Genomic DNA, 26,523 nt, shown 5'->3' with positions numbered 1-26,523 from the left:
ACACATCCTGATTATCTCGTGACACGAGAACTAAATTACAAATCTGGCTCAAGGAAAGAATGGATTAAGATGTTTAGGGAGGACGTTCCAAAAAACCTTGAAGCTGTTAAAAGATCTAATGGTTAAACAGCCTGATTTCTTTGGTACAGGAAGTGTGTGCTCACCTAAATCATTTATGATCAGGTTACAATCCGGCAAAGGCAATCCTCTGTTGATAGAAGCTAGACCAGTCTCTGTTGTGCTGCTGCTGCACTGGACTGGACTGAGCAGTGTCCACATGTAAGACAGCTGTACTTCTCAATAAGACTTATGGCTGCTTTGTACACTATCTGATCAAAAGTATCCAGACACCTCTATGTAATGCAGAGCTGACTACTAGATAGCATGAGAGAGGGATAAACAAGTATTAAAAGGAAATGGTGACATATAGGTTGTCAGTTGAAAAGCAGTAACACCAGAACAGATTGGTCAGGAGAGCTCAGTAACACCGAAAGTTTGCTGGTCATTTGATATCACCTGAGTAACAAATCCATCAGTGACACTTCAACTCCTCTAAAGCTACCCGATTCGATTGTTGGTGATACAACTGTGAATTGTAACTGCAAAGGAACAACCACAGCTAAACCAGGGCCAAGTGGACCTCATGTACTAATGGGCTGGGACCACAGAGCACTGAGGGGAGTGGATGTAAAAAACTGCATGAAATCAGCAATAGGGATCATTTGTACACTCTGAAGAGCTACCAGCAGTCCACATAGCACAGTGACTGCATAGGGAGTTAACACGACTGGAATAAATAGTTCAGCACCTATTCATATGCCATACATTTCTGTAGTCACTAATAAGTGACATTTAGGGTGGTGTAAAGAGCGATGTCACAGAACAGTGAATGACTAGAAAGGAGTGATTTGAAGTGATGAAATACGCTATAACCTATTGCAATTTCATGGAAGGGTTTGGGTTTGGTTGGTGCCTGGAGTACATTACCTGCCTTATGTTTAGTGCCAACAGTTATGTATGGAGAAGGTGGAACTACTTTATGAGGATGTTTCTCAAGGTTATAGTGTGGTCCTCTTATTGAGCTTAAGAAAATGATAAATGTGGAATGATATGAACACATTTTAATTGTGAATGGTATAGGAACATTTCACAGTCAATGATAATTTGTATCAGCCTAACAACAGATCTTGTCAAAATACATCACCTGTGAGATAACATTTTGTGCACAATAATATTCCTGAAGTGGACTACCATGCCCCGAGTCCTGACCTGAACCCAGTGAATCTTTGGGGTGAATAAGGATGCCAATGCTTCTCCAGACCCCAGCATACGAGATCACTTATGTGTTCACAATATTTGAGGAAGAATGGGCTGCCATTCCTCCACAAACATTCAGACACCTCACTGGATGTGTCCCCAGCAGAGTCAAGCTGTCATAAAGGTGAAGGACACACATACTCCATATTAATGCCTACTAATAGGTGTCCAGATACTTTTGACAAGATGATTTATGTTTGTCACCTGGCCGATGACTCCACAGTGCAGTAGCTACAACCTGTTGCCATTGCTATTTCATAATGATAGTAAGCCAAATAACTTGCTACTTTTTAATTTCATATAATGTTGCAAATTACTAAAACTAAAGTACAAACAATCTGGATGTGCAGTAAGAGTCAATTAAGGACTTGGAGACATCGTTGCAAAGTGCCATAAAGTTATAGAAGACTTGTTTTGTGAGACTGATTAGTCTCTTTATTTAGAGGACACTGTGGACAGAGCTCATTCCCTTCAGACTGGCCGTGATCTAGCACAGTCAAGCCTGAGTAGAGCCTTTGCCAGTATGGTGGAGGATTTGTATGTACTGCACCTACGAGATGACTCATTTCCCTCTTTGTAATTTTATTTTGTGTTATGAATTTATGTATTTATGGTACAAAACACTTTGTGTTGAAGAAAGGGTGGATGAAGAAAGGGAGAGAAGGAAGAGAGATAAGGTTTAACATCCTGTGGATGCTGAGGTCATGAAAGACAGACTGGAAGCTCCATTGGGGGAAAGAAGAAATCAGCTGTGCCTGTTATAGGAACTGTTAAGACATTCACCTTAAAGTAGGCTTACCATATGTCTGGGATTAGCATGAGCAGTCTGGGTTTTTTAGTGCTGTCTGCAGTAACGTATGAGCTTCCAAAAAGTCTGAGGTTTGAGAACTTTATCACTGGTGTGCTTTCCTTTTTTTTTAATTTTAGACCTGTATGTTGGAGACTGCATTTTTAACATTCTCTTATGACTGTGCCTCTCTCAGCTCAGAGTAAGTACTGACGTCGATGGGGAGGCACGGCAACCAGTTCAGCCACAATTTTTCATTCAGTCATTTGGCAACACAACAGGAACAAAGTGTTTATGTCGTTTTCACATGTGAAGTAACTTTTCTACATGCTTTTTTTGATTGTATTATCCCTATTCTTGTTTTGTCTCATTGTTTAGCAATGGGCAAAAGAAAGTGTGACTTTAACTATAAGCTGCAACAGGAATACAATTCCAGAATGAGATTTCACTCTGCAGCGGAGTGTACGCTGATATGAAGCTTCCTGGCAGATTAAAACTGTGTCGGATTGAGATTCGAACTCGGGACCTTTGCCTTTCGTGGGCAAGTGCTGTACCATCTGAGCTACCCAAGCACGACTCACGCCCCATCCTCACAGCTTTACTTCTGCCAGTACCTCATCTCCTACCTTCCAAACTTTACAGAAGCTCTCCTGCGAGAGCTTTCGCAGGAGAGTGGGGGTGGGGCGTGAGTCGTGCTTGGGTAGCTCAGATGGCAGAGAACTTTCCCGCAAAAGGCAAAGGTCCCGAGTTCGAGTCTCGGTCCGACACGCAGTTTTAATCTGCCAGGAAGTTTCAGGAATACAGTTTTTTGACAGCCTTAGAATTAATTCATAACTTTATTGTTGTAATTTTTATGATATAATTTAAGCAAACAAACCATTTCTGAGAAGAAGGCACGTCTAGTGAAAAGCAGAACTGAATAAATAAAGTTGAGTGTTCCAATAAACTGTTAAGAATTAGTAATTTCAAAATTTTATTCTGGGTATGACCCAGAAAAATCGCTAATCTGTTCTGCGTTGGACTCAAGAAAATATGGTAAGCCTACCTTAAGTGACTCTGGGAAAATCACGGAACACCTAAATCTGGATCGCCAGAACAGTCCCGATTCTTACCAATGCTCCGCTTCACTTGGTATTGGGATGTAGATAATCTAGAAGAACCTTGAGGTTGTTGAGGACCAAACATTTCAACGTTTGTGGCTGCTGTATTCGGCAAATAAGAGCAGAGCTCGGAGAGGAAAAAGCGAGTGACAGAATAGTCATTAGGGATCTCTGTCTTTGGCGAATAGTCTACACTAGACTGGAGAACTGGCTTTGAGAGAATAGCGGCACGGCGTGGTTACGTACCTCTCGCACTGGCGCAGCGTCCAGCTGGCGATGATCCAGAGCGAGACCATGAAGACGAGCAGCACGGTGCCGGGGCAGATGGTCATGAGAGTCTTGAGCACGAAGCGCGTGTTGAAGTTGATGCGGTTGAGCGCGCCGATGGAGCGCGAGCTGGCGTCCGTGAAGAGCTTGCTGTGCAGCAGCATGACGCGGCAGATGAGGTAGAGGCGCAGGAACATGGGCAGCGACAGCGTCACGTCGTACGGCACCCAGCACGAGCCGACGTTGCCGCCGCGGTTGGCCAGCTTGGTCGTCCACAGAAAGTAGTACTGGCCCGGGATGGGGTGCACCGCGCAGATGGCCAGCTCGAGGCTGATCTGCGTGATGCGCTGCCACGTCATCGCGATGCGCCAGTCGTCCGCGCAGTTGTCGATCATGAACAACTGCAACAGCGTGGCCGAGGCTCGTTAAAACGCGAGCGGTGCGGAGCTCGTAAGCACAACGACAGCCGTCATCCTAATGGCCTGGGCCTCAACTTTAAATACGACAAAAGATGAAGACAACATTTTTCATTTATACTTTATGCGGGGCACAGTAATCTAGCAATACATGGCGTGCCTGGAAACCAAAAGGTTTTCATTATCTTGCAAAGTAACATATTGGTGAAATCTCGATTAAAAGCTAACATCTCGTAGCTGGGGTTATCACGTAAAATTTTGTAAATGACGCAGTCATCGCCTTTGACAGTGATTTTTTTCTTTTTTTTCTTTTTCTTTTTCTTTTTTTCTTTTTTGGGAAACCCAATATTGCAATTTCGACAGTGTGGCCACTATCAAGCGGAAATAATTGCGCTTTAGCACATATGAAAAGTTGAAGATCATCTGGCCTGACATTTTGATAGTATCCAATGAAAACCTCGTAATTCCATCTGTCCGCGAAAACCTCGTAAATCCAGTAACCAGCAACACCTTTACCTGTGTAACTAGGGTTCTACTATAAGCTTACACATGTAGTAGCGTTATCTGTATCACTTTATATGCTTTTTAAAAAAACCGTTCTCGCTTCTCGTGTAAAATTTAACAAAATGCAGTAACTAGTTTTTCATTGCCTATTGCTTACCATCAATCTGTTTTCTGAAACTTCCTGGCAGATTAAAACTGTGTGATGGACCGAGACTCGAACTCGGGACCTTTGCCTTTCGCGGGCAAGTGCTATACCATCATTTTTTTTTTTTTTTAAAATCTCATTTTGATCCTTTTCATTCGTTGTATTTGCTCGGTGCGGACGTCGCGAGACATCCGTTTATGTTCGTTGTTGCTCGTTTAACTCAGTTTTTTATTACAGAGGGCAGCTAACCCTCTGACCGAACACGCTGAGCTACCGTGCCGGCTGATCATCTGAGCTACCCAGGCACGACTCACGCTCCGTCCTCTCCGCTGCTGAGTGAAAATGTCGTTCTGGGAACATCCCCCAGGCTGTGGCTAAGCCATATCTCCGCAATAGCCTTTCTTTCAGGAGTGCTAGTTCTGCAAGGTTCGCAGAAGAGCTTCTGTAAAGTTTGGAAGGTAGGGGGACGAGATACTGGCAGAAGTAAAGCTGTGAGAATGTGCGGCGAGGACGTCTTGTTTACGTCCCGTCCGCGCGGTCGCGAGTGCTCGTAGTTGTTTACTACTGCGTTGTCGCTAGTTTAGAGTCCATCACTACCGACGCAACATGGCACATTCATACAGACAAACCACCATCAAGATCAGTTTTCAACCCGATCATGCACGACCGCGAGCTTTTGAAGTGGAACGTTTTCTACGTGACGACGTTAAAATTGAACCGCGAGACATAATTGGCATCCATCTCTCTATCACGAGCAGTGTTGTATACGTCAAGTTAGTAAGTGACGAGGTGTGCAACAGAATTTGCACGCACATGCGAACGATCTTAAATTCAAATATTCTGATGGCCATATTGGGGCGGTCTCTATCGATCACGCGGGGCTTGGCCTACGTACGATACGCGTCTTCGAACTCCCTTTCGAAGTACCACCGGACGTAGTCACCGCGGCTTTCCAGCCCTACGGCAGAGTGATCAGCCATATGGCCGAAAAATGGACAGATCAAAATTGAACTGACTAAACATGTTCCGTCATATCTTATCATCGGCGGATGTAGGGCGATCATTATGTATGACGGTCAGCCACGCACTTGCTCTGGTTGTGGCCAAGAAGGGCACGTCCAGTCAGATTGTCTCCGACGACGGCTTACTCAAATCCCGACAAGCGAATCTATGACTCCTTCTACGATGACGACCCTTCCTCTCAATGACGTCGAAGTTACACGGGCAGCAACCCTTTCCGATGCTGACCACATTAGTCCGATAGCCGCCCCCGATAGCGAGACTATGATGGATTCTGCAGTACAGGATCCGGCCTCTACAACGGCGCCCCCACCTGAAGATAATCACCGACCGACCTTGCAAGACGGCGTGGATGCCAGGATGGACATTGACCCATGGGTTGTGCCGACAGCGGCTTTTCTTCCAGACACCGGAGCAGCTGAAGAAATCCACCCACATTCAGATACTGAAACACACGTCCGTGAACAGCGTTCCCCGCGAAAACACAAGAGACAGCGGCGTGCTCCATCGGACGAGTGTTTGCAGCGATCATCTGACATGGACTGTGGACACTCCGACAACGGTACCGGCGGTACAGAGGCCGCTGTAACATCAAACTCAACAGTTCGCCGTGGTGACGGCTTCAGCCCCTCCGACCCCACAGAACAGCAGCATTACAAGCAGACAGCCGCTGCCGATTCCCAGCCAGTAGAGTCGATGAAGTCAGCGCGGAGTGCCGCAGCAGCAACTAACAGCCACCAACAGCCGATGGTATTTCATGGCGACTGGGCGGACGACTGTGGGGAAAACACCTTGCCCATCGTGTCGGACGACATGGGGGGAATATTTACCCCACCAGTGTCGACCCTTTTCCGCCATCAGCTACAGTGACGAGACAGCCTTACAAGGGTGTTGATGGCCAACACGGGTGCTATTGATAGACCTCAAACTTATCGCGTTGCAACTATCAACATCAACACTATACGGACGCGCGCTAAGTTATCCTTGCTTCAGCATATGTTGAACTCTGCTTCCATCGACATAGCCCTTCTCCAGGGCCAGTATGTCGACAACTTCCCAGGCATGTACGGTTACGATGCTTGCGTCTCTTCAGCTTCCCCTACAGGCAGCGGTGTCGCTGTACTTCTTCGGGAAGGGATTGTGGCGGACGATATCCTGTTTCTGCCTGGGGCAAGAGGAATGGCACTCACGGTACTGGGTGTCCGCCTTATCAATATCTACGCACCTTCCGGGACGGACAAACGTCGCGAACGTTCACGATCCTTTGCGGAAGACGTCGCCCCAATCTTCCAAGGCCGCCACGACCATTTGGTGTTTGGAGGTGACTACAATTGCGTATTGGCGCCCAGAGACCAACTCCCACGACATAATCCGTGTCCGGAACTCGAGACGCTAACTCGGGACCTGCAGATGGTAGACACTTGGGAACATCTTCACGGCCACCGACCGGGATTGACACACTTCACGAGTCACTATTCCACTCGTATCGATCGGATTTATGTCTCACGCTCTCTGGCCGCTGGAACACAGGATGCGGAACTGTGGCCTGCAGCCTTCTAGGACCACTGAGCTTACATTTGTGCCGTCACCCTGCGGCGGCAACAAGTGTGGAGAAGCCGCAGCCCGTGGAAATTAAACATCGCTCACCTGTCGTACCCGGATTGCCGCCAAGCCGTTGAGGATACGTGGCATTCGTGTGAAAATCGCCTCCGTGCATATCCCACAACGATCCGCTGGTGGTTGGACTGCGCCAAACCGGCACTGAGGCGAACGTTGATATCCTACGGTCGCGACCACGCTACTTGGCGTCGACATACACTCGACTTTTATTTCAGGGTACTGCGCGACTGCGATGCTATGGCGCCGTCTCCGGAGCGACAAACGGCGATCCACCGCTCATATGCGACGCCACCTAGAGGGGGTAGTCATCCGCTCGAGGACGCAGGATCGAATACCGAGCGAACGCCCGTCAATGTTCCACGTTCGTCGTGAACGTAAACGACGCCAACGAGCGCTGATACGCTTCATCGACACGGAGGACGGTCGTCGCCTCACCACGCAACAAGACATAAACACAGTGTTCTTCAATCATTATTCCCAACTCTATTCCGCTCAGACCCCTGATCCGACAGCACTGGAGGACGTCTCTCAGACGATTTACGGCAATGGAAGCGGCCTTGATGGAAGAAATTACAGAAGACGAAGTGATCGACGCCATTAGAAACGGAGCTGTCAACAAATCTCCGGGTCCTGATGGCCTCCCCTTGGAATTTTACCGGACTTTTCAATATTTATTAGCCTCCCGATGGACGGACATCTGTCGCGAACTACTATCCTCGGAAGAGCCGCTCCCTGCCGCCCTTGTGGAAGGGATGATTATTCCTATTCACAAACCACCCGGTGGCTCACGACTGCAGGACTACCGCCCGTTGACGCTATTGAACTGCGACTTTAAGATCTTTTCTCGACTGTTGGCGGCGCGGATACGCCAGGCCTTACGAAATGTTATCTCACCCGACGAAACGTCATTAGGAGGCGACAATAATATTCAAACAGCACTCAGTGAATATCGTGACTTGATCTCATTGGCGAGGGCATGTCGTCTGAAGGGTGAACTGGCAGCAATCGATTTTAGTCAAGCTTTCGACCGAGTGGACCACGACTATTTGGAAGTGGTCCTCCGACATATGCGGTACCCACAGCCATTCGTCACTGTCGTCATGCGACTACTCCGTGGCGCGACATCCAAGGTGATCGTCAACGGCCGACTACGCAGCGCCTCACTATTTCTCGATCGATACGCCAAGGCTGCCCTCTGTCCACTTTACTTTACGCTGTGGCCATGGAACCACTCCTCTGTGGCCTGCGCCAACGAATAACGGGTATGACGTTACGAGGCCACACTTTCCGATGTAAAGCGTACGCTGACGACCTGGTGATTGTCATCCGCAACGGTGACGACACCGCTAGCGCACTGAATTGGATAGCGAAATATAGAATGGCCACTGGTAGTCGTATCAACGTCGCAAAATCGGTGGCGATGAACATCGGGGTCGGATTGTCTGAGAACAGTGTCACCCTCTTACAGCTCAGGGATCGTTTGAAATGTCTCGGCACTGATTTTACAGAAGATATACGACGGACCGCTGCTCACAGCTTTCGACGGCTTTTACGAAATGTTCGGACTGGAATTGCCAACAACCGCCTACGAGCCCAGTACATCGTCCAAAGGACCCAGTATGTCAACACACATTTAGCGCCACGCATTCCGCACATCGACCAGATATTACCTATACCGGCGATGTTAGCTCGCCGTATACTTGCGGCTTTTGGGTCCTTCGTGAGTTCAGGAATGCTTTTCAAGATCAAATATGAGACTGTCACCCTTCCCCCGGATCGGGGAGGGCTTGGCCTCTGTCTCGTTCATGATAGAGCGGTCGCCCTATTTGGGAGCACATTAGTCAAACTATGGCACCGCCGCCCAGACAGTCTGACGAGTTTGTTAATAGAAGAACTAGCACCGCCCTCCCTGATGCCACCTGTGCCGATACACCACGTCCCCTCCTCGCTCTCCTACATTGGTGTCTTTTACCTCGAACTAAGTTACGTTCGACTTGCCTTACCCGCAACTCAACTGGCGACGGCAAAGACGGTTTATCGGGTCCTGCAACGTGGACGACCCGATAACGTCGTGGAGAGGAAGCACCCGAACGTCAACTGGCGAGTAGTGTGGAGGACAATTCACCTCGTGACACTGGACACTGACGTCACGGTGATGTGGTATATCACTGTCAACGGTAAGCAGATCAAGGCTACATGCGATCCACATGGTAGGCTCACCAATGTGCACGAGCTGTGGCGTTCAAGACAACGATGAACACCGTCTTAGCTGCGGCAGTGTGGCACTTAGTGAGGCAAATGTCAGCATACTTCCTTCGAGTAACGGCGAATCATATCGACCCCAAGACTATCTTATTCCCGGATGAGACGTATTACCCACGCACTAAAACTAATGCAATGACGTGGCTTCGTGGACATGCAGTGCATTATTTGTTTCAAGACGGCACTAAGGACACTTTAGACTTTTGGAACTATTTGCAGGGACGACGTTGCAAGATCCTCCGTAACCCAAAGTATCGACATTATTTTTCCAATTATTCGTGGAGTGCGTTCCACGACCTTCCACGTAGCTGGAACATGACGGGTAAGAGAAGCTAAAATTACAATACGATAATAGAACACTACACGGTACAACGTGGGATCTACCTTGGTCATTACGAGAAGTCATACCTGGATGATACAGCAGATGGAGAGTTTCGTCGTGAACCTTCACACCCTGTAGCAGTATTTGCCTCATTTCCTCTTTTTGTCCCCGGTGCGAAAAGGTCTTCGCAGTTTTTGTTTCACATCCGGTGCAAGATGTAGCAATGGTTAATGGTGGTATGGATTCCACCCTTCAGTTTTGTTTCATGGCTTCCTTAGCCCCGGACTTTGCTCCCTTTTTTATGCCTTTTTCTACAACTATTAGCATGTTTTTAGTTATGTACGTCCCCAACTCGACGCAACGAGTGCACTTACTACTTTTCAGTTCCTTACTGTTAAATAAATTAAAAAAAACATAATTAAAAATAAATAAATGACTAAATAAAATAAAAAAATTCATAATAATACACCAAATGCATCCTTTGTACCACATGCCCAGGATGGGAGGGAGGAGACATCGTGGCCAGGCCTCGGGTTACGACCCCTGCCCACCTTGCCTGCGCCAGCCTACTACCTGACCCATCTCCCCCCCCCCCCCCCCCCCCAAAAGAGCATTTGCTCGCGAAAGGCAAAGATCCCGAGTTCGAGTCTCGGTTCGGCACACAGTTTTAATCTGCTAGGAAATTTCATATCAGCGTACACTTCGCTGCAGAGTGAAAAATCTCACTCTGGAATCTTTCTGTTTACGGCTTTTTGTATGTTTTGAATTCCTTAAATTGCACAGTCAGAATGTTCTTCGTGCTCTGCTTTATTTTTGCATGCATCTGTAAAACTGCGGGGAATAAATGATTCCTTGTTTGTTTCTATTTCATATAAGAAATTTGATTTTGTCGCCTAATGTTCTCTGTAAATTTGTCTCTGCCTACGAATCGTTGTGTGAACCGCCCTCTTTAAATGTGTTGCAAGCATATTGTTCGTATTCTGATTTATTTCAATTTGCATCCGTTTTTTTCTTGTCACGGAATGAGTATGTATTCCTGCTTTGAATAATGTTCCTTCTGCTACTGAGTATGCTTCGTAATCTTCGTGAATAGCGCATTCTTCCCTGCAAATGCCAAGAATGCAACAATAGCTACACTAATGTGTTCACATGTTATTAACATGTATTTCAAATAATATATTTTAGCAGACATCAATACATACCACAACTGTCCTCCCATTCCAAGGAAAATTTAAAGGCAAATAATACATACTCGTGTGCTTTCAGAATTTGAACTATAAGAGAATTCCGTTTAAGAGTTTATTAAAAGCAGTAGTATTAGGTACGGTGGAAGTATGTTCAAATTATACCACACAATCCCATGTAAAATTATGCATTTCGATGTAGAATATTTTTACTGTATATGTTACCTGACCAGGATGACTAAATAATTTCCAAAAAACGGTGCACATCGAAGTCGCGGCCTCTCTGTGAGTGATATATATCGAACGCTCGACTCTCGAGAGCGACGGCAAAAGACGAACGTATTGAAAACAGAAAGTAATTAAAAAGAGATAGTAACAGAACTTTTTTCGCTCACGGGAATTTACAAAAGAAATGAATAATATGACTTACATTATCCCTCAGGTATTGTGTACGAAGACCATTCCTTTTTTCACATACCCAGGGTACACTTTTGACACGTCTGTTAGAAAATCTGGGAGGCTCTCACAGTAGAGAGATTTGGCAGATTATAGCAAATTGTGAGAATATAAAAGCTGAAATATGTACAATTCATTTCGATTCCCAGGCCTCTCCACTTCAGTAACAGGCGATTTAAATGAGTCGTCGGATGATTGGCGAATTCGTGATCACTTTTCTCGTTTTTCAATGTTGTGAATGATTTCCACCCATCGGTGGTCTGTGTAGTATCTGGAAGAACGAAATGTTTAATGTGAGACACTAATGTTTCCTTTCCCCTCGAATACACGTGTCAAATGTGGCACTTCTCCGCTGGATTCCGCATTTCATTCTTAAGTAATCGCTTCCATACTTGCGGCTTGCTATTCGTCTACTTCTATAATTTTGTTCTGATCACAAATGGGATACTATCGTTAGTAGCAATAACGTAACCCACCTCCCTACCATGGGGCGCAGACTTACAAAAAAATATTGGGAGGACCCATACTGGGGGTCTTGGACCGGGAAATTTTCTAAATTTTAGATGAAAAATAGTGAGTTTTAAAGTTTTTTAAACATTTTAGAGTCATATGATCAACATTAGATCCCCGAAAAATGGACTCTCGATAGCTCGTCACTCCGGGAAACTCAACAAGCCTGACTCATTTTTTAGCTTTGAAAAAAGAAACAAAACATAAACACGCACGGTATTTTCGTAAAAAGCTAATTTTATTTACTGTAACAATCATGTTTATAGACTATTACAGAGAAGTGAATATATAGCTCTGAAAAGACTGAAATTATTTTTAAATAAATCCTAAGCTATCATTAAAAGAATAAAACATAAGATATTGCTGACGCACAGATATAGCACTTCGATTAATAAGTGAAATAGCTAATTTAAGCTTACTTTGAATAAGGCTTAGGGCTCATTAAATAAACACAATATCTCAAAGTTAATGCTGTCATACAGTTAATAAAGTTAATACAGTATGCCTAATACTTTCAATAAAAAAGTATGTAACTAGAATGTTTTAATTGGGTCCAACTGCCTAAAAATATTTAATTATTTGAAAATAACTAATACAATACTATAGTAATACAGTACTAAACTAGTATTAATATTTCGAAACTGAAAATTTAACATTATGTATGTATTTAATTCTATATTTTATAAAGATGTTTAATATTGCTGTAAATGCCATTATTAGGGCTAGAGTGTCTTTAGAAAGGTGCAAATATCGAGCATCGGACTAGATTACTGAACATGAAGTCATTGGTGACTGGTCGTATATCCAGTTCATCCAAAACATTTCGGTGGGCATGAAGAACAGCTAAGTTGTTCAATCGCTTCTGTCCCATTGTCGATCGGAGATATGACGTCAGAGGTCTAAGGGCTCTAAATGGTCCTTTCGCTGTTGCTGTCGTGATTGGAACTACTTTGAGAAGCTCAGTGCACTTCACTACTTCACATAACATTTCTCCAACTGCAGGCTCTTGTGTAATGTACTTTCTTACATAACGCATGTTTTTTAAGACCAGATGTTTTTTATTAGAGATATCAGTTAACATAGTCAAGTGTAAGCGCAGTCTCTCAATGTCTAGGTCATTTTTGAAAAACTTGTTTCACCTCTGTTTACTAAAAGCAAGCACTCTAGTTCAACTGCAATGACCTGTGTGAGTTCACTTGAAGCAAACCGCTCAGTAATTGCACCGTTTCACAAACTTCAATGTAGTATTTCTTTGGGGTTTTGAAAGTGTGCGGTGAGCTTGCTTCGTTGTTTTCATAGTTCTTTGGTACACTTCGATTCCGAGGAAGCGAAGGATCATCAACTTGTGAAGGTTTTTCTCTTAAACACAATTCCTAAAAGTATTTAAAACTATCACGCTTTCCATTCAGTATCAATATCAAGCTCTCATATATTTTTTTTTCAGATCAGCAACACTTAGATGAGGCCACTGAATTTTTTCATTGATATCCTCTACTGGGTTCATTTCATTGCAATAAAGACGTAAAAAGAAATAAGTCGTGAATTGTAGTATTGACTCAAGGTAGCTTGCAAATTTGTAACCTGCCTCTGTTTTTTCCTCTGCAGGAAATGTTTCAAAAAACTGTAGAAGTTCTTCAAAGTTTTTCAATAATCTGAAGATACTAGAAGCTCTCATAGTCCATCGAGTCGGGTAAGCGGATCGTAGACCAGCTTGATGGTTGGCACTCTCACAGCGTATGCTTCTGAAAGTACCATCCTTTTGTTGCATTCCCTTACGGTGTTTATTAATTCCTTGGCTAAAGCCATAATATCCCTCATGAGCGTAAGATGGCGGAGACTGTCTACAACTGCCAAGTCTAAACTGTGAGCAGTGCAGTGCACATAACGTGCTTTCGTTGTATATCCAAAACTAACTTTTTTAAGTCCTTTGAAATTACCTCTCATAATCGAGGCATCATCATAGCACTATCTTCCTAAGTTATCCATTGACAAATCAAGTCGAGCAAAAAAGTCTTTTAAAATATTAAACCGAGTTTGTGATTCAGTGTTGGAGGTCTCGTATAAGCCAATAAAGTCTTCGTTGTTGATTAAGCAATCACGGGCAGTACGAATACAAAGTGACGCTTGTTCATGAATCAAAGAATCACTTCTTTCGTCAACCGTAATAGAAAAATATTTAGTCTCCTTGACTGAAGCTGATACCTTTCTCAACACAGATCTCGTTTTGAATATCGTGAGACGTTCACTTATACCCCGATCGGTATAACCGATCTTTAAACTCAGGTATGTCATTCTTTCGGAGTTCCAACAATTGAAAAAAAAATGCAATTTACATCTTCTTGCCCTCTAATTGCTAGTCCTTGTCGGCACAGAAATTGCACGGTAGTAAAAATTGCCTCAAGTGTGAAGCGGCCTTTCTTCATATCACTATCTAACTGATCATTCAGTTGGGAGGCCACACTTCGGTTAGTGACAGAATTTAGTTTCAGAAAACCTTCTTTATGCGTCAACGTATTTTCATGAAGACGGAACTTTTCCAAAGCATTTTTCCAGTTAGAAAATCCTACGGAAGTAAATGTATCTTCTCATTTTGAAGAAAACTGTAATAGATTTTTAGAATCTGCCTCTGCCGGTTTTGCAAAAAACTTTCTTTGTAGATGCTTCATATTCTAGCCATGTATACACTACTGGCCCTTAAAATTGCTACACCACGAAGATGACGTGCTACAGACGCGAAATTTAACCGACAGGAAGAAGATGCTGTGGTATGCAAATGATATGCGAATGATAAGCTTTTCAGAGCATTCACACAAGGTTGGCGCCGATGGCGACACCTACAACTCGCTGACGTGAGGAAATTTTGCAACCGATTTCTCATACACAAGCAGCAGTTGCCTGGTGAAACGTTGTTGTGATGCCTCTTGTAAGGAGGAGAAATGGGTACGATCACGTTTCCTACTTTGATAAAGGTCGGATTGTAGCCTATCGCGATGGCGGTTTATCGTATTCCGACATTGCTGCTCGCGTTGGTCAAGATCCAGTGACTGTTAGCAGAATTTGGAATCGGTGGGTTCAGGAGGGTAATACGGAATGCCGTACTGGATCCCAACGGAATCGTATCACTAGCAGTCGAGATGACAGGCATCTTATCCGCATGGGTGTAACGGATCGTGCAGCCACGTCTCGATCCCTGAGTCAACAGATGGGGACGTTTGCAAGACAATAACCATCTTCACGAACAGTTCGACGACGTTTGCAGCAGCATGGACTATCAGCGCGGAGACCATGGCTGCGGTTACCATTGACGCTGCATCACAGACAGGAGTGCATGCGATGGTGTACTCAACGACGAAGCTGGGTGCACGAATGGCAAAACGTCATTTGTTCGGATGAATCCAGGTTCTGCTTACAGCATCATGATGGTCGCATTCGTGTTTTGGTGACATCGCGGTGAACGCACATTGGAAGCGTGTATTCGTCATCGCCATACTGGCGTATCACCCGGCGTGATGGTATGGGGTGCCATTGGTTACACGTCTTGGTCACCTCTTGGTCGCATTGACTGCACTTTGAACAGTGGACGTTACATTTCAGATGTGTTACGACCCGTGGCTCTACCCTTCATTCGATCTCTGCGAAACCCTACATTTCAGCTGGATAATGCACGACCGCATGTTGCAGGTCCTGTACGGGCCTTTCTGGATGCAGAAAATGTTTGACTGCTGGCCTGGACAGCACATTCTCCATGCCATGGCCAGCTCATATTCCTGGTCTCTCACCAATTGAAAAAGTCTGGTCAATGATGGCCGAGCAACTGGCTCGTCACAATACGCCAGTCACTACTCGTGATGAACTGTGGTATCGTATTGAAGCTGCATGGGCAGCTGTACCTGTACACGCCATCCAAGCTCTGTGTGACTCAATGCCCAGGCGTATCAAGGCCGTTATTACGGCCGGAGGTGGTTGTTCTGGGTACTGATTTCTCAGGATCTATGCACTCAAATTGCGTGAAAATGTAATCACATGTCAGTTCTAGTATAACATATTTGTCCAATGAATACTCATTAATCATCTGCATTTCTTCTTTCTGTAGTAATTTTAATGACCAATAGTGTAGATAAATGTATGAGGAAAAGGAGTGACACAATTTTTTCGTCTGCAGTGTGGCACTTTAGGGAGCAAAAACATAGAACCTGAGACCAGAGTGTGGAGGGAAAAAAGAAGGCTGGGAGCATCTGAGACGTGTATACAGAGGAGAATGGAAAGGATAAGCTGGATGGAAAAAACGAGTAATGAAAGAGTCTTGGAAAGGGTTGAGAGAGCAGAAGACTCCTGCAGGTTATAAAAGAAAACAAGGAGAACTGAATGGAACATTCGTCCTAGTAGCAGTGCGTGCTAACAGACTCTTCTGACATCTGGTGTTTTGTTGCTGCATTACAACGCCAGACCCCATTCTTCCATTCACGACCGAAATGATCAGATCCTTTGGATGGGAACAGATTGTCCACCCACCGTACAGTCCAGACTTGGCGCCCAGCGATTTTCACTTGTTCTGCTACCTATAGGAGTTTCTCGGTGGCAAGCACTTGGCACCAGGTGACTGTTGTTCATCAGCGACAACGGCTCGCATTTGAATGCCAGTACTGCAGCTGAACGTCCACTGGGCGGCGACAGGTCGTCTTTTCAGATCTGTCACGTTTTACGCTCTATCAGACAGACGACCCTGAAACAATCACTGGAAGGATCCAGGACATAGGAAGGAACGTTATCGCCTGGAGAATATTTTCGCGGCATTCCCTGGGTAATCTCGTCGTTCTGCAATGCACGATGGGCCAACAGAAGTATGCATCTATCTTTGGGGACCATGTTGACCCCTAAATGCAGGTTGTTTCTTACTCGGCTCGCCTCTTACGGAGGCTCGCGACCTACTATAGGTGTGCTAGCAGACAGTCAAGGCTCAGCTAGTGTGAAAATGATGGCATGCTTACGTACAGAGGAGATGGCCACAGAAAACCCGTGCGTTCTGATATTACTACTAGTGTGAAGGAGACAAAGAGGCCGTGAGAGCTCTGAACGAAGAAAGATCTAAATCTGTATCAACTTCTAAATGGTTAAAGCCACCTGATGTTTGTCGATGAGGGCACTGTGCAAACAACGATGTTTTCCATCTTTTCTTGCTCCATTATTCTCACGCATTATGACATTTTTGCAGAACATAAGTCTCCTGTATAAAGGACCATCACGGATTCTTCAAGCAGAGATCTCGCTTTCTTCGTCAATGACCTCAAATGGCCCTAAGCACTAAGGGGGTTAACATCTGAGGTCCTCAGTGCCCTTGACTTAGAACTACTTGAACCTAACTAACCTAAGGACATCACACACATCCATCTACATCTACATCTACATGACTACTCTGCAATTCACATTTAAGTGCTTGGCAGAGGGTTCATCGAACCACAATCATACTATCTCTCTACTATTCCACTCCCGAACAGCGAGCTGGAAAAACGAACACCTAAACCTTTCTGTTCGAGCTCTGATTTCTCTTATTTTATTTTGATGATCATTCCTACCTATGTAGGTTGGGCTCAACAAAATATTTTCGCATTCGGAAGAGAAAGTTGGTGACTGAAATTTCGTAAAAAGGTCTCGCCGCGACGAAAAACGTCTATGCTGTAATGACTTCCATCCCAACTCGTGTATCATATCTGCCACACTCTCTCCCCTATAGCGTGATAATACAAAACGAGCTGCCCTTTTTTGCACCCTTTCGATGTCCTCCGTCAATCCCACCTGGTAAGGATCCCACACCGCGCAGCAATATTCTAACAGAGGACGAACGAGTGTAGTGTAAGCTGTCTCTTTAGTGGACTTGTTGCATCTTCTAAGTGTCCTGCCAATGAAACGCAACCTTTGGCTCGCCTTCCCGACAATATTATCTATGTGGTCCTTCCAACTGAAGTTGTTCGTAATTTTAACACCCAGGTACTTAGTTGAATTGACAGCCTTGAGAATTGAACTATTTATCGAGTAATCGAATTCCAACGGATTTCTTTTGGAACTCGTGTGGATCATCTCACACTTTTCGTTATTTAGCGTCAACTGCCACCTGACACACCATACAGCAATCTTTTCTAAATCGCTTTGCAACTGATACTGGTCTTCGGATGACCTTACTAGACGGTAAATTACAGCATCATCTGCGAACAATCACAGAGAACTGCTCAGATTGTCACCCAGGTCATTTATATAAATCAGGAACAGCAGAGGTCCCAGGACGCTTCCCTGGGGAACACCTGATATCACTTCAGTTTTACTCGATGATTTGCCGTCTGTAACTACGAACTGCCCGAGGCAGGATTCAAACCTGCGACCGTAGCACTCGCGCGGTTCCGGACTGAAGCGCCTAGAACCGCTCGGCCACCACGGCCGGCAGCAGTAGCATGTTGCACTATTTCTGGAAGGCATTCGGTGCAGCACTGCACTGCCGCATAATGAACCAAATATGATATTACCGAGTATAGAAATGGACTTGCGACTGTATTCAGAAATTCGTAGCTAACATAACGTAACAAATCATTCTTAACGGGACAATATCGACAATGTAAAGTTAATTTCGGATATAACTCAGGGGTTGTTATAGGACACAATGCTTCACAATATGTTTACATGACATAATGCTTAGTAGGAAACCAAGTGTTCTTTGGATTATGGGCCATATTTGACCTTCATATACACGACATTATCATGCGCCATGCCTCTCCTAACGCACAGCTCCTTCCTAAGCCTCCCCCTCTCCCCTCTCTACTCCCCTCACCTTTATTAAACTGTGCCCCTTTTTTTTGGAAAAGGCCAATCATATTCTAAGCCATCACACATAAGCTAACTGAAAAAATAATTAGTCACCCTTAGAGAAATCGTTACAAGCTTTATTTAATAATGCGTAAGTCCGCTCGTGGACTTGATAAAGACCCGGATTCGGTTAGGAAGTGAGTCCACTAGGGTGTGCAGGGACGTCGCATCAGGGCTGAGCCACGCGCTGAGGATTTGGTCGTACAGTACCGGAAAACTGAGGGTACGTTTATGTCGGCGTTTTACGTGTCCTACAGATATTCTATGGGGCTCAAGTCAGGTGATTTTGCAGGCTATCGAGATGTAATCGTGTGGGAGAGTGTTTCTTGCAGCCCGCTGAACTTTGATGCTGTCATCTTTATCTGCATGCGTTGAGCAATTGCCTTTTACGAGGTGATCGACTCCAAATGTTCATCGCGAGCAGTTGCCGTTACAATGTTTTTTCGCTGACAGGTTGTGATGGTCCTTCATTGACTGCTTAGAGCTAATTCCTGTCGGGTTAGGAAGCGATCTTGATTTCACAGGTCGTGAAACGCGTCTCCAGTTTCTCTCAGTCAGGATCTGTTTTTCGGCCACAATACTCACGTCGTTTTCCGCGACCACATGTGTTGCACCACTACTTGTAGACACGTTGAACAGTCCTCTTTGAGACACCAACGAATCCAGCAACCACCGCTCGGGGTAGCCGCGCGGTCTCGGGTGCCATGTCACGGTCCGCGCGGCTCTCCCCGTCGGAGGTTCGAGTCCTCCCTTGGGCGTGTGGTGTGTGTGTGTGTGTGTGTGTGTGTGTGTGTGTGTGTGTGTGTGTGCGCGTGTGCGTGTGCGTGTGCGTGTTGTCCTTAGCGCAAGTTAGTTTAAGTTAGATTAAGTGGTACGTAAGCATAGGGACCGATGACCTTAGCAGTTTGGTCCCATGAGACCTTACCACAAATTTCAAAAAAAAATCCAGCAACTTCACGCACCGTATGAACACGGTTACGGCCAAACACGATTCTCCATTTTTACGTGTCTGTCACGTCCTTACATTTACGCATGTTTACGTACAATGTCCGCTTGATATACAGGGTGTAAATTATAAGTCGACAAACCAGAATAACTCGAAAAATAAACTTTACACGAAAAAAATGCGTACAATCCAAAGTTGATTATGTTCGAGGGGTACATCTGCTGGTGGTAAAATGAGGTCACCACCCCAGCCCCCTGGGGGTGGGGCGGGAGACAACTTCAAAATTTCAAATGGGAACCCATATTTTTTACTGCAGAATCAGATTCTACATAAACAAACGCACATTTTGTTTCAAACATTTGTTTTGATTCTTGGTAGTTGGCGCTGTAATTCAAGAAAATCCGTGTTCTCATTTTTGCGTGGAAAATGGTTAAGGATAAATAAAAAATACTTATTTACTTCGTAAATTTTGTTTCGCTAAAACTAAAACTCTCCCTCTTTCCCCATAGGGTGGGTTTGAGAGAGAGGAATTAGAGTTTTACAGATGCTGACCACGAAACAAACAAACCTCATCAAAATCTGCGGAAAAAATTAATATGTTGCTCAACATTTGTAAAACACTAATTCCCCTCTCTCAATGGAATCAAAAGGAAATAAGTATTTTTTATTTATCTGGTAATCGTTTTCCACGCAAAAATGAGAACATGTTTTTTTTAAATTACAGTGCAAACTACCAAGAATCAAATCAAATGTTTAAGACAAAATGTATGTAGTTTTTTTAATGTAGAATCTGATTCTGCAATAAAAAATATGGATCCCCATTTCAAATTTTATGGCTGACTCCTGCCCAAGCTCCAGGTGTATGGGGTGGTGGGCTAATTTTAGCACCAGAAAATGTCCTCCTTGAAAATAATCAACTTTGGCTTTGGATGCTACACATTTTCATGTCTAGCTTATTTTATTTTGGTTTGTCGACTTAAAATTTACACCCTGTATATTGTCTGTTCTTTCGGACATTTCCGAAAGAACAAACACGAAGGGCCATTCCATTAGTAGTATGTGGGATAAGTTGAGACTTTGGGTGTGACACTAGGCGTGGTGGGGAAGTCCGTGCAGCTGAGGTGACCACTGTGTCCAGATGGCGCAGTGGTAAGCCGGAACGGTAACTCTGCGTTCGGTTAGAGAAGAGCTGGCTGGTCTCTCTAATAATAATAATAATAACAACAAAAAGAATTAAGGGATCAACAACGAACTTCAACCGATGCCATGTGACATCTTCTACGACAAAAAAGCGGACAGCGTACCTGCCTAGCAAGCAGGGGATTCGAGTTCGAATCCCGGTCCAGCACAAATTTCCAACTTCTCCCATTGATTTAAAACAGTGTCCACTTGCAGTCAGTGTCTGTAATTCCTTTGTGTTTTTGAAACACAAATGTCTCATGGATCGCTACTTCATTTTGCTCACAGATAGGCAGTGTGCGTGCGCCATCTGTAAGGACTTAACGATTCACCTGCGCATGCGCACTGTGGTTCGGTCTGCTTGTTTAGCTTTTCCAATAACAGGTAGGCATAACGTCTTTCTCAAGCCCTAACTCCCTTTCCTGGAAATAGCCCATTCGCAGAACTTTCAAGGGCAAGGGTTGGTCGGGCGTAACATTGTTCTCGTCCAGTGATATTGACAGTTGCAAAAAAAAAAAAAAAAAAAAAAAAAAAAAAAAAAAAAAAAAAAAAAAAAAAAAAAAAAAAAAAGGTTCAAATGGTTCTGAGCACTATGGCACTTAACAACTGAGGACATCAGTCCCCTAGAACTTAGAGCTGCTTAAACCTAACTAACCTAAAGACATCACACACATCTATGCCCAAGGCAGGATTCGAACCTGCGACCGTAGCGGTCACGCGGTTCCAGACTGAAGCGCCTAGCACCACTCGGTCATGGCAGTTGCACAATGGCTGCACGGCGTTGGACATATTTGCACCGTTGCCAACGTTTGCTCATTTTCCATACCCCAGGCGCCTACAACAGAAACTCTGTGTTGTTGTTTGTAGACTGTTGTCTGCAGGAAGATCTGCAGAGGATCGACGAGACTCATCCATTACTGAAACTTCCTGGGAGATTAAAACTGTGTGCCGGACCGAGACTCCAACACGGGACCTTTGCCTTTCGCGAGCAAGTGCTCATCCATCTGAGCTACCCAAGCACCACTCGCGACCCGTCCTGGCAGAATTGAAGGTGTGAGGACAGGTCATGAGTCGTGCTTGGGCAGCTCAGATGGGCAGTCCGGCTCTCGCAGCCGAGTGAAGCAGACGTGCAGTGTGTGCTCTCCGCCAACAGCGCGGGCCCGCGAGCCTTGTTTAGTTTTCTTCGGCCGACACGAACGTGACGCCGTAGCGCTACAAGACCATCTACATCTACATACATACTCCGCAATCCACCATACGGTGCGTGGCGGAGGGTACCTCGTACCACAACTAGCATCTTCTCTCCCTGTTGCACTCCCAAACAGAACGAGGGAAAAATGACTGCCTATATGCCTGTGTAAGAGCCCCAATCTGTCTTATCTTATCTTATCTTTGTGGTCTTTCAGCGAAATGTAAGTTGGCGGCAGTAAAATTGTACTGCAGTCAGCCTCAAATGCTGGTTCTCAAAATTTCTCCAGCAGCGATTCACGAAAAGAACGCCTCCTTTCAAAATAAATGGTTCAAATGGCTCTGAGCACTATGGGACTCAACTGCTATGGTCATTAGTCCCCTAGAACTTAGAACTACTTAAACCTAACTAACGTAAGGACATCACACACATCCATGCCCGAGGCAGGATTCGAACCTGCGACCTAGCAGTCGCACGGTTCCGGACTGCGCGCCTAGAACCGCGAGACCACCGCGGCCGGCACGCCTCCTTTCCTCTAGAGACTCCCACCCCAGTTCGTGAAGCATTTCCGTAACACTCGCGTGATGATCAAACTTACCAGTAACAAATCTAGCAGCCCACCTTTGAATTGCTTCTATGTCCTCCCTCAATACCACCTGATAGGGATCCCAAACGCTCGAGGAGTACTCAAGAATAGGTCGTATTAGTGTTTTATAAGCGGTCTCCTTTACAGATGAACCACATCTTCCCAAAATTCTACCAATGAACCGAAGACGACTATACGCTTTCCCCACAACTGCCATTACATGCTTGTCCCACTTCGTATCGCTCTGTAATGTTACGCCCAAATATTTAATCGACGTGACTGTGTCAGGCGCTACACTACTAATGGAGTATTCAGAAATTAGGGGATTCTTTTTCCTATTCGTCTGCATTAATTTACATTTATATATATTTAGAATTAGCTGCCATTCTTTACACCAATCACAAATCCTGCCCAAGTCATCTTTTATCCTCCTACAGTCACTCAACGACGACATCTTCCCGTACACCACAGCATCATCAGCAAACAGCCGCAGATTGATATCTCCACCATGGAAAACCAAAGCAGAAGATCAACCTTGAAATTCTCATTTCGGAACGACTTTTGGACATCATGGTTGTGGAGAGAAGCAGCGATTAGTATGATTAATCAATAACTCAAGAACAGCATTAATCGCATTTATTATTATTATACCGCCAACCGGTTTGAGCCCGACGTAGGGGACATGTTCTGGGCGTTTACACCATTGGTCGACTGCTGGTGGTGTCACTCCTGTCTACATAACGGCAGTCGACCAATGGTGTAAACGCCCAGAAGATGACTCCTACGTCGGGCTTAAACCGGTTGGCGGTATAATAATAATAATAATAATAATAATAATAATAATAATAATAATAATAATAATAATAAATGCGATTAAGAGTGTTTTGGAGTTATTGATTTATCGGAACGACTTTATCCGACCAAAGGCCCTCGAAGTCGAACGCTTTTTAATACGGGAAGCCAAGATCCTGGCTGCCGACATTGTCGGCATTCACTTCTCGATCGTCAGTAGCATGGTCTATATAAAATCCATGAACGAAGCTTCATGCAACAAGGCGCTTCGTGAGGTGAAACAAGATCTCCGCTTCTGCCACGCAAACGGAAATGTTGGCAACGTCGAGGTCGGCCATGCCGCAATGGGACTGCGAACTATACGCGTATTCGAACTGCGGCAGACGTTGTGGCGGCGCTCCGCCCCTACGGCACGGTACACGAACACGTGGCTGAAAAAGACCCAGTTTGAGACGTATCCAATGCTCAATGGAGTACGCAAAGTGCGCAATGACCTCCAACGAGACGTGCCATCCTATCTACAGATAGGAGGGTGCCGGGCCATAGTTATTTATGACGGCCAGCCGAAGTGTTCCGGGTGCGGCAAGGAAGGTCACCTTCGTTCCGAGTGCCTCCAGCGTCGGATCACACAACTTCCACCGACGGACGTTGCACCTCCACCGCCAAAGACTTTTTTCCCCGTGACTTGCGCGGTGGCGCTCACGACGTTCTCCACAAAACAGACACAGCCGACCGAGCGATTCTAGGCGCTTCAGTCCGGAACCGCGCAACTGCTACGCTCGCAGGTTCGAATCCTGCCTAGGGAATGGATATGTGTCATTTCCTCATGTTAGTTAGGTTTAAGTAGTTCTAAGTTCTAGGGAACTGATGACCTCAGATGTTAAGTCCCATACTGCTCAGAACCATTTGAACCATTTTCGACCGGATTAGTGGTACAGGAATCACCTTCCACGGACAGAAATCTGGATGATCCACCGGCCTGGCCAGTTGTGGAAAATAGTACGATGACTCTGGAGCTACCGAACGCGACAGACATTGACGACAGCAAGATGGCAATTGATTCCCTTATTGTACCGACCGAAGCATTTGTCCCGGCGGGGTGTGAGTCAGTGCTGTCTTCTGACAATGAAGGCCACGTACGGAAACAGCGATCACCGAAACGCCGAAAGCGCCGTCGGTTCACATTTGACCGGGGAAGAACAACTGACCACTCAAGAAGCCAACCGCGAGGCTGAGGCAATTTCCACTGACTCCAACCTTGCAGAACAGTCAGAGAAACATGCAGCGTTCCACTATCAGCCCCTTGACATAAACAGTGAGCAGCAGGAAGGTACCAGTGCAGGCAGCGAAGTCGCCCGGTCCCTTACTTTCAAACATTCCGAGCCTATGGAACATGAACGGACATCCGCGCCCGCTTCGTGGGCCGAGGACGTCGAGACACAAGATCCCTATCCGGGACCAGCTGAGGCGCCGCCGGATCATGCAGCATAAGCAGCACAAGGAGAACCGCCTTCGGCGAGGGGGTGACATCACTTCCGATGTTCGCTTCTCTCCAACATCGACATGGATAACATCGCCCAACCAACGCGTTGCCAGGCTTACCGCCAACATGATAAGTTCTCCTGTCAAGATCCCCCTTTTAAAGAAACAATACGCGCCATGGGAGTTGATTTTGCTTTCCTAAAAGAAGTGAAAACGACCGCCCTCCCGAACTTTTATGGTTACGCCCCATACGTGACGCCCAGTGTCCCTGCAGACAACTTAGTGGCAATATTAGCGCGTGATGGTATTGAAGTTATTGACGTCACGTTTCTTCTCTCTGCGCGAGGAATAGCACCTACGGCGCTCAACACACGATTCATTAATGTTTACGCGCCGTCGAATACCGCAAGACGTCACGACCGCGCCAGGTCCTACCCCGCGGACGGAACGACAACAGCGTCTTCGCCGGCGATTTTAATTGCGTACTTCACCCCAAGGACCAAATCCCACACTACATGCCCTGTCCGCAACTGGGTGCGATGATCCGAGACCTTCAATTGTGCGACACGTGGGAAAAAGTAAACGGGAATCGCTCTGGCCACACTCATCTTACCAGTCATTCGGCCAGCCGACTTGATCGCTTATATGTGTCGCAAGACCTCACACAAGCAGTGGTGGCCGCCGAACTATGGCCTCAGGCCTATTCCGATCATAGTGCCTCTATCTGCACCTGACATCTGCGCCCCCAACAACTCTGGCGCAGCAATGGCTTTTGGAAGCTCTGTATAACTCACCTCCAGGACCTGGATCGCCGTCGGCAAGTTGCAGCAACGTGGACTGACTGTGAACGCCGTCACCCACGATGCACATCGACCCTGGAGTGGTGCCTCCTCTGTGCCAAACCAGCAATCCACAGGACACTTGTGCATTTTGGCAAGGACATGGCTGCGTGGCATCGACAGACTCTCGATTTTTACTAAGTGGCACTCGGGGACCTCGACGCCGTACCCCCTTCCCCGGAGAGAGAACATGACCAAAGCAGAATCAAGGCTCAGCTACTACCATTGACGAAGCGCCGACTAGAAGGCGCCGTAGTCCGCTCGCGAGGGCACGACCAAACAGCCGCAGAAACTCCCTATGCACCACGTGGCGGATAAGCGCCCACATCGCCAGCACTTAATCACACAACTCAGGACACAAGACGGTCGCTTCTGTACGACCCAATCAACGATAGTAAAGGAGATGGAGAATCATTTTCGTAATCTGTACCAGGAAAGAACCGTAGATGACGAGGCCATTACTGAAGTGTTACAGCAGGTAACACGTACTATCGACGGGGCTACCGTGAATGCAATAACTGAGGAAGTCTCACTGGAAGAAGTCGAAGACGCTCTGGACAAAGCTGCGGCCAATAAGTCTCCTGGGCCTGATGGATTGCCCATCTAATTCTACCGGACCTTCTGTGACATCATGATGCCTCGCTGGGTTATAATGCTCTGCGAAATTATGTCTCCAGACTGCGTAGTGCCGCCAGCGTTTGTAGAAGGACTTCTCATACCGGTACACAAGCCAGGTGGAGGGCTATCA

At 45.8% G+C, this 26,523-nt stretch overlaps 1 protein-coding gene across 1 annotated transcript in view; it reads right to left on the bottom strand.

The window, feature by feature from the left end:
* LOC126281356 (small conductance calcium-activated potassium channel protein) overlaps positions 1 to 26,523 on the bottom strand; it is a 1,755,063-nt gene that overhangs the window by 193,300 nt on the left and 1,535,240 nt on the right. Inside the window, exon 6 of the mRNA XM_049980265.1 lies at positions 3,451 to 3,872. Coding sequence (XP_049836222.1) covers positions 3,451 to 3,872 — 422 coding nt within the window. The remainder of the gene's footprint in view (positions 1 to 3,450; positions 3,873 to 26,523) is intronic.

The sequence above is a fragment of the Schistocerca gregaria genome, chromosome 7, assembly GCF_023897955.1.
Source record: "Schistocerca gregaria isolate iqSchGreg1 chromosome 7, iqSchGreg1.2, whole genome shotgun sequence".
NCBI lineage: Eukaryota > Metazoa > Arthropoda > Insecta > Orthoptera > Acrididae > Schistocerca > Schistocerca gregaria.
The sequence above is the reverse complement of the archived record's forward strand: the minus strand, read 5'-3'. Positions and strand labels throughout refer to the sequence as shown.